This window comes from Ischnura elegans, chromosome 2 (assembly GCF_921293095.1).
Source record: "Ischnura elegans chromosome 2, ioIscEleg1.1, whole genome shotgun sequence".
Classification (NCBI taxonomy): domain Eukaryota; kingdom Metazoa; phylum Arthropoda; class Insecta; order Odonata; family Coenagrionidae; genus Ischnura; species Ischnura elegans.
In genome coordinates, this window is record NC_060247.1 from 31,168,883 (window position 1) to 31,178,631 (window position 9,749).

Genomic DNA, 9,749 nt, shown 5'->3' on the forward strand with positions numbered 1-9,749 from the left:
TACGTTTGGATTTTGAGGAAATTTTATTCAATTTTTTTTACTTCGCCGTGACATATAGACATGCAACTATTTATGGAGAATATTGAATTAATGGAATTATTGTAACATTTCTTTGATTCCACATCTAATATTAACAGCAAAAACTAGAATAATAACTAGTAACAAATATCAGAATAATAGAAATCAAGCTTACTTTATATATTGGTCAGGGTCATGGCCGCAAATATAAATTGAACTCAACTAATTGGAATGGAGCTCATTATGAATCTTATGATTAACAACGTGAAAGATTTAAGCAAACTTTAATATGGAAAGAATAGTTTGTTGAGAAAAAGAAACATCACCACTATGTGTGGCATTTTGACTGTTTAGGATATTTTTTGCCAATTTCATACCTCATGAAAAGGCTCAAAAAAATGGAAGCTATTTCACTATTTGGACTTGGCACTAAATAAATTAGATTTGTCTAATACATATTACAGATGCCTCACATTTTTCCACCATCGATTCTTTGTAGCAAGCTCAGCCAGTCTTAATCCTTTCACTACTAATGCCGGAAATATCCAGCAGTACGTACCTTGACCCAGGAGACAAAAGCCAGAAATACCTGTCCGTGATTTTCCTGTGAAGGTGAACAAATGCTGTACATGTCCGGCTACTTGCTCCCCCCTTTTATGGCGGTCATGCGTATGCAAAGTCTTAGTTTTAGGACCCAATGCAGTGAGCCTTAGACCTTAACCTCAAAATCCAGGAGCAAGAACCCAGACCCCTCATCTCATAACACCCCTCTTTGTGGTAAGAGACCGCGGTCATACGATTGTTATTCAGTCATTTTGCAAAATAAATATTTGCACTTTTCTCAAAAAATACAAAATAAGGATTGAATTCTTTGTCTTTTGATCAGTGTTAACAATTTTCAAACAAAATTGTACCATAAATATTAACTTATATCTCAATTTCAGAATAAACATCCACATCGAAATAATTGATGCATTAAATGCATTAATATTGACAGTGGAGCTTTGTTCAAAATTTGACAATGCACAGCAAAAACTGAGGAATGCAATTCAAACTCTGCAATGCAAGCAACAATTATCCATGTAGCTAATACACACAAAAAATCATAAGTTGACAGCGAACTAACGCCACTGGTAAGGTTATAAACCCAAAAAAGGATGGAGCCTAACTATCCTAAGTCCGAGATAATGCAGAGTCCCGCTTGGAGGGGTCAAAAAAGGTTGGGGCTGAAAGTGTGTGGTTATCCGCGAGACCTTTCTTAACCCTTTCGCTGTGGGATTACGCGATTTTAGCTACCAGCCTGTACAGGAGAGAACTAAGAAATATTCTTTCCTCCAGCCTGGCCGAGTGTCTTGCAAGAAGTGAACCCTTATAATCCGCGGAAACTCTTCTTTCTTTCTTACCAAAGGGAGGGCCTACATTTGGGCACTTGTCATAGGCATATTAACAGCTTGGAGCAGGAAGGAAACAGTACAAAATGGGCAGTACGATAGGAAATTCCAGGAGGTACCCCCTGCTGTATGGGCTGGCCAGGGAGAGTTAAGCTGTATTAGCGATCCCTACATTGAGGGATTGTACACTTTGGCTCCACACGAGTGGCAATAAAAATTTTGGGAAACTGCCAAAGGTAGTCGAGCAATGGTCAAACGTTTAAAAACATTTTTACCCCACAGTCAGCATACAACACGCTTGAAAACGTTCCGGCAGACTAACGGTTAATGAATGTCCTACAAAAATGCTCCGCACAGAGGGTATGGAAGAATCTCTTGGGGCTCAGTCCAGCAATCATGCTAAGGAGAGAACTCCACCATCTCCAAAGGATTAAAATTAGTCCCACTATTAACAATTCATTTCTCACCCCCTTGAATCCATTCCATTTCCATTTAAAAAATCCCTCAAAAGTCTAATAAAAATTGGATGAATTTAAGCGTGAACAATATTTGAGAATAGTTTTTTAAATTGTTAGATAAAAGACTTATAATTTAATAAATATGATTATTTTGGATGACTTTATAACATTTTTTTGTGTTGCAGTTCAAGAATGTTAATGACTTTTTTGTTGTATTTGGGACCTCTTTACACTGCCTCATGGAAACATTAGGATAGATAGTGCAATTAATCTTGTTAAGAATTAACAGAGTATAGCAGAATGTAATATGAAGGATTACATTATTTTTCACCATTGACCATTAAACATAAACAGATAACATGATCCTAACTAGCCATAATGTCAGGGACAACAATGAGGTTACCCATTGGACTCTTAAAAATGACCCTAACATTGAGATCATACTACAGCCAATTTACACTACAATTTTTTTGTCAAAAATTTACTAAATGAGAGGTAGAAGGATAATGAGCACTTTATGTTTCTCCGTAATCAATGTAGGTGCAAGTTTCTCACTTTGTGTGATAAAGATAGCATTGAGGAACTGATAGTAAAAAGAGGAGCTGGGGGAAAGAAAAGATAAAATTTTGGCTCATCTCCAAAAAAATTATTTTTAGATTTATTATTCATCCGTCAATGTTTTTAATGAAATGATTTTGTGATAATAATGAAGAAAAACTTCCACTCCTTATTTCCTAAACGACTGGTTTCCTTTGATGAGTCATCTACAGGTTATAAAAAAACTTTGGACATTAACACAGCCTTACAGCCAAAGCCAGGAATTTTAAGAGAAACAGTGGATATCACAAATTTTCTCCTCTCAAAAATTATAGAAATTTTCCAACATGCAACAGCCCCCAGTTTTGTTTCGTCTTTCCAGTTTTGATGAAAGGACGAGGTTTTTAGATTGGAGCGCTTACAAATGAAAATCTTCAAATTTTCCAGCTCACCTCTCCATCCGGCCATCCACCCCTCTCAGGATCCAACACCATCTGCCAGTGAGGAACCACAACCATCCGATGGAAGCACTCCTGACAGTCCATCAGCCAGCCCCAGCCAAGCACCGGAGGGAGAAGAGGATGGAGGGAGAGTGCTTCGAGACCAATCCAAGCAACATGCCTCTGCATCCCAAGTCCCTTCGACGGAATCCCCAGAGGTGAACCCCAATCCTGAGGGTGCAACCACCCCATCATCCTCGCTGTCGAATCTCGCGACGACCCTTCCTCCATCTTACGTCACCACCCCTTCCCCTTCAGCTAGCGTTTTTTATGGCTCATCCCCTGCACCGATAGACCCCGAGAGTAGCTCTACACCCTCCCCAGAGCATTCCGTGGCTGCCCCCTCACCTTCCACTTCCCCATCTGCACCACCAGAGGCCCTTCCCTCGTTGTCCAGTACTCCCGTCCCGAGTGATGACCCTCCATTGGTGGAAGCTGTGCGAGGGAGGGAGGGGAAGGCCATAGGTGTCAGCCATGTTGACCAGCAGCCCAAAGTGGAGTCGAAGCCCACCGAGGGCGTAGCCCCAGCATCTGAGCCGACTGGCCCGACCACTGAGATGCCGACCAAACTTGATGTAGATTCTAGTCCAGAAAAGTCTTCCTCTAGCATTAACATGTCTGCAGTGGTGGAGAAGGAAGATCAGGCTGAAGTGGGTGCAGCATCGCCTGACCCCAAGGACCCAGTGCTTGCCGACTCTACACATTCAAATGACAATGATAAGAGGGACGACAAGGTACAATCCAGTGAAGTGAGTTCTTCCAGTGTGATTGAGGAAGAAGTGGAGAAAGTGGTGGAACCACAGGTTGTGATAGGGCCTACGTTACCCAAGGACGTCGATTTGAAAAGTGACGAAAGTATAAGGCCAAGCGAGAGTGCTCCAGGTGTAGGTAAACCCATCCAGGAGGAAGATGGTGCTTCCGCCATTGAAGTGCCAACGGCCGTGGCTGTGAGGGAAGGTGGGGTGTCTGGGGAGAATACAAGGCCAGAGGATAAAATTACTGGTGGAGGGGAGGAAGGTGAGCCTCCAAATGACAAGGTTGGCAAGGAATCTTCCACAACGGTCGTGGATGTACAATCCACGGTCCAACAAGGGCGGATGACTGCACCAAAGGCTCTCGATGCTGCTTCTATTGTTGGTATCTCCCTAGGAAGTGTTCTCCTTGTTGGGGCAATAGCTGGTAAGTAGTCCATTGAAGATATTATACATTTGAGATTTTTATGAAAAAAATTGCCATTAGGCTTACCAATGACAAATCTGTTCTTTTTTAAATCATCAGATTTAACATTCCCTATAACTTGGAGTGTAATAATATTGCTTGAAAACACCAAGTTACCCCTAGAGAGTAAGTGGTATGATGCAAGCAAACATTAAACCATCACAGACAGGTTGTGTCACAATCAAATTATCTGATTTGTATTAGGTATTTTATACATACGTAGAATGCAAGTTCATGCATGCCAAAGTATTAGTTATAAATTCTACACTAAGTTCCCGGTAGATGTAAATTATCTGATGTTTGCATCACAATATGCAATCCCTCATCATCAAAAAGTTTCCAAAAACACATTAACTCTATAATTGAGTTCATAATTTAGTGTTAATAAATATGTATATTATGTAGAGAAAAGCCATTTTGATATATATCCATGCTTCAAGGGCATGGTAGTATTATGTATGAAATGCTGAAAATAACATCTCTACTTCACAATTAATTGCTAACATGAAGCAAAACATACGTGGGTATGAATAAAAATAGCTGATATAGCCATTAATACTGATTTTATATAAGTATCATTTTCAATGAAGTTACTGCCTTCTTCTCTTTCTGTTGAAGAAAGCATAAACCTTAAAAAAGCTTACAAAGCTAAAGAGATAAATCACAAAGCAAATTTGGGGACTTTTATTATGCTTTTATACCGTAGCCAGAAATCAGAAGTTTTTTCCACAATGTAAATGATCACTTATTTGAAGGGTAGGATACTGCTGCAAGTATATTAATTGAGAATGTCAGTGACTGTAGCATTTACTGAGGTTACTAATTGTGCTTGTGATAAGGAATCAACTTCACTGATGATGCAATAAAGAATAGATTTAAATTATGATAAAGTTAAAATGAAAATCTGGAGAGTTTATTTTGAGATTTCTTTCAACAATTGTTAGTGCCAACTTTTAAATGTGTTGCAGAAACGCCTACTATCTTTTCCGAAAAAACAAAAATGTTGCACAATGAGACCTTCGAGCCTTTGAAATTGAACAGAGTGAACTCCTCAAAATCAGTGACATGATGTTATGTATTAGTGATTACTCAATCAGCATGACTGAACTTGGTGCTTGTTTTCATTCGGCTAATCAAATGGATGATTCTTTCAGTATACATTTCAAACAATACCTTCTTCATGATGAATTCTCTCTTCCTATTCAGTCCAAGTGGTATTTTTTAGATCCTAACAAGTTTATATCTCGGATAGAGTATGATGAGAGTCCTATACTTACTATACTCTGATTTTTATAAAAGGGCATGTGTTAGATCTCTTTTGTTGACTCTAATATTATTATTATGAAATAAAAATTTCTTCTCGATAAGAAGTATTTGCTATAATAGTCCATTGAAGTTAGTAGGATTAGAATACCAATCCCAAAAAAAAATACCTATTAAGTAAAAAAATCAAATTTCATAAATGATGGTTGGTCAAGTAAAGTGAGAGGGGCACACTAACTAATTTTAGAGAAGACATTTCCTCATTAAAAATCCTTCAAAAGGAACTTGGAGTGGCAATAGAAATATGTAATCCCTTGTTATAGCGAACCCAAGGGATTGAAATTGCTTAACTGAACTTAACAAACGTTACTCAAGAGTGTTCTGACAGGCACAATCACCTCTCGTTACTGAGGTTATGCTCTACATATGGGCTAGACCTATATGTACTGTCACTGATGGTAGTTCCCTCAGAAGTGAATATGCTGGAGGAGTCCCGCACCGACCCCTCCAGCAAAATTACGATTTATGTACATCCCTGGTTCCGCCAACTCATCTCTTTGTTTACTTACCCCATTTTCATCATTTCCTCTCACTCTCTCACTTATATCAATAAAGCTCTTTGCATAAATTGAAATACATTGTCAGTATTGTTCTGATGTCCATGACCTTCCCCAAGAGTTTAAATTTTCCCCATTCCCTATACCTCAGAAATATACTTAGCAGGGCTCATTCCATGGGTCTGACCTTCATTCAGCCATTTTCTTCCGTTGAGTGCAGTCTGTTTCAAATCTGATGACACATTCTTAAGGCAGATGCGCACTAGCGCGACCACGACCATGACCAGTGGCCCACGACCAGTTTTAGCATTGCAACAAATGGAGCGACGCGCACTAGGCCAAGTGCGACTCATTGGTCAGACCCGAGTCGTCCGACCAAAATTTTTGAATTTTGGTCGTCCCCGACACAGCGGTCGTTGCGGCCAGAAATTACACACATTCTAATGGCACGGCGCGCACTGACTCCGACTTCACTCCGACCCGACCATACCGACTGAGCAAGTGGTGAATGTGTTTTGCTATCGTGGTCGTGGTCGTGCTCTGGTCGGAAGGTGTGTGACAGAGATCTGTCGTGGTCATGGCCGTGGTCGTGCTAGTGCGTGCCTGGCCTTAGACTGAAAAACATTTGCACTCATATTTAGCATAAGTTTTTAAACAACATTGAATGTGCTTACTAACTCCTGATGCAACATTTTTTTAAATAAATCCTGGAAGTGTGTATCCATCCATCCATCGTATCAAGTTCGCATCCAATAATAAGCATTTAAGTACATATTATAAACATATTAGTGATAAAATAAACTGGCGAACTATAATATTTGATGTAATCCTCAATAAATCGAAGAAACATTTAAAAATCATTCATTAATTGCAATTTTTTCCCAAATTTAAACGAAAAACAATAAAATGGTCTGTTGGCTTTAGAATTTAGCTTGTTTGGATTATTGAGAACTGAAAGTATTAAGGATATCATATGACCCTCAAATCACGGTGGTACACATAACTTTTATTTTGTGTATTTATAATGACTTCTATAGATATTAAGCCAAATATCCAATAGTGAAAATCTTCTTTTATTATACTAAAATTCAGTTGCATCCAGTGCACCCAGCTGAATAAAAGTAACTTAAAGAACTACCATATTACTCTGAGCGTAGTTCCCCACTTTGTTTCCTCAGTTTTGGTGGGAAAAGTTATCAGGGAATTAAATGAAAGCAAGTGACTCATTTTTTCCCACAACTGATACTTCAAAAATTCTGGGAGATGGGGTGGATTAAGGTCTTTGTACGGGGGGAGGGTTTATTACTTTAAGCACCGCCTTGATGGTATATAAAACCTGTCAGCCATAATAAGGTGAAATAAATACTTTCATTGGAAAACCCTGAAAAATTTTCCTATTTTGTCGGAAACTTTGGGAGAGGGGCACAATTCCTTTTAGTCTACCACTGAGAGATAAGATAACTCATAATTTTTCTTGGTTTGCAGGTGGAGTAGGATTTGTGCTGTATAGAAGATCTTTGTATGCAAATAAGCCTCAGACACTAAACGATAAGTGCAGCAACCCTGACTCCAGTGGTTACATTGACGACACGCTCAGGGTGAGTTCTGGAGGCCCTCCAAGAGTGCCTCGACCTATGCCAAGGTCTGGCAAAGAGTTGACTCGAGGTTGTAGCCAAGGAAGGCGAGGAGGGGGTCGAGGTGGGGGGGTGGGAGAAGGGGGCAGACCACAGCGACCAGGCAGAGCTAAGGTAAAGGCTGCAAAACCCTAACCCTTTCCTAACTCCCCACATTGAGTAGAACGCTCGAAAGTATACATAAATCTGCCACTGATCTCAGCAAGTTTTAAATTCATATTTACAAGGGAATCTCGGTCTCAGTTATTACTTACTTACACCTTTATTGTGTTTCTTTTTTGAGTAATTTGAGCTACAAATCCCTGCCTCTGTATTAATTATCATGCAGAACTAATATCATTGATGAATGTAATATTTATGGTGAAAATATTAGCTTTAATGGTTTTAATTTTAACTAATAATACATGAGAATGGCTTTGGAACTATCCCCTTGTGAATACTTGTAAGAAATTGCTGGATGACTAACAGTTTTAGTTAGGTTATTAATGAGTATTAAAAATCACAAGCATCAACCAATCTGTTTATGTCTAGTGATTTTCATTGGGACTTGTCAATGAATTATGAATTTCACTGACTTAAACTATAATATGGAATTAGTATCATTTGTGAAAATCAGCATTCAAATTTTCAGTACAAATAATAGAGCGCTAAAATTTTTGAAGAATTGCTTTCAGTCAGCATAAAAATACTGAAATGCTATTTGGTGGATAAAGCCATTGTATCTTTGCCAGTAACAACTCAATAACTAAACCTGGCCTGGGTTGCCTTCTTTTTTAACATGTAAATTTATTTAAAATTAAAGTTAATAATAAACGTAAATAACTCATTCCAACTGGCCTGAAAATTAGCTGACTATGAATAATACATATAGAATTTTTCTGAAGGTAGAACGAAGTAATGACAGATTTACAAACCCATTTTAGATATACATCCAGAACAAGGGAACAAGCCTGCCTGAGGGGGTTCATTCAGTTATGTTTCCATCTCCTCATGTATGTACATAATTTTTATTGCAGACATTACAAAACTAATAATTAATTAGCCTTTTACGGCCCTATGATTTGTAAATCAATTGCATTGATTCCATAAACCTTGCTTTGTTATTCCCTGCAATATTTTGTATTTAGCATTTCATATCCAAGGCATTCCCATGCAATAACCCTCATAGTTGCTAGATATACTTTGGCTTGAATAGCTCAGAGTGAAGAATTCAGGCATTACAAATCTGAAAGTTAGATTGCCATATTAGAATGATTCGTTAATCATTCATTTTTTACTTCCCTTCATATGATAAAATCTAGAAAATATCGTTTAACGAAAATATTTTTTAGCATCTTGTTGAGAATATAGGTATCCAATGCTGTTGTGGTAAAATGAAAAATTCACTTTATGTTTTACTCATCGCGAGGAAAATTTTTGATGAACTTGCTGTAACTTGAAACGTGCAGTTTCTCTTGCAGTCACAACTTGGATGATTAGGGCTTCCCCCTCAAATTCCTATTACCCATCCCACTGCAGCCAAGAGTAAGTAGGCCAGCCAGAGCCTGTGGTTAATCCCCTCAACCTAATGCCAGGTATTTTTTTCCATCCCCTTTGCTTGCCTTTCACTTGCAGCCACCGCTTTTACACTTCAATGAACAGTAAGATGTTGGTGCTAATGGTGTGGTTGCTGTTATTTACTTCTTGCCCAAGTACACAAAATAAAATTTTGTAACCCTTGAAGTAGTGTGGCCAAAATAATGTGAGGCAACATAGATAATCTAACCATTTTTGATACATGCTTGAATCTTTAGTTATGCGCGTATTTGAAACTTCGTTTACCTTTTTTGGCAAAGTAAGAGACGGAAAAAGTTATTTTCTTCATCTAAGGAGGTAAAATCATTCACCAAGTCCACCTTAATTCTGCTAATATGGTAGATTATGTACAAGATAATTCAGATCACACGAGCTGTACAGTGAAAACCATAACCTGAACTCACATTCTTTTGGTAGTAGTAATTACTAAATGTATAACATTATGGGTGAACAATGTGTCAATTAAGATGATAATAATTAGCTCACAGTAAAAAAAAATTTGATGCTATTAATGCTCGGCCTGTATAAGATGGAAATGTTTTCTGCCAGTGTAGTTGTGTGCTGTGCCAATGATACCTTGTGTCTTGGGTTATATTTC

General features: G+C 38.3%; 1 protein-coding gene across 8 annotated transcripts in view; it reads left to right on the plus strand.

Annotated features, from left to right (window-relative positions):
* The window catches only part of LOC124153528 (cell surface glycoprotein 1-like), a 105,921-nt gene that overhangs the window by 91,195 nt on the left and 4,977 nt on the right, over positions 1 to 9,749 (plus strand). For 6 of the 8 annotated variants that reach the window (XM_046526750.1, XM_046526752.1, XM_046526748.1 and 3 more), the window contains 3 exons: positions 2,852 to 4,083; positions 7,428 to 7,690; positions 8,500 to 8,568. In XM_046526750.1, coding sequence (XP_046382706.1) covers positions 2,852 to 4,083; positions 7,428 to 7,690; positions 8,500 to 8,568 — 1,564 coding nt within the window. The remainder of the gene's footprint in view (positions 1 to 2,851; positions 4,084 to 7,427; positions 7,691 to 8,499; positions 8,569 to 9,749) is intronic. The other 2 variants (XM_046526754.1, XM_046526755.1) reach the window with 2 other exon arrangements.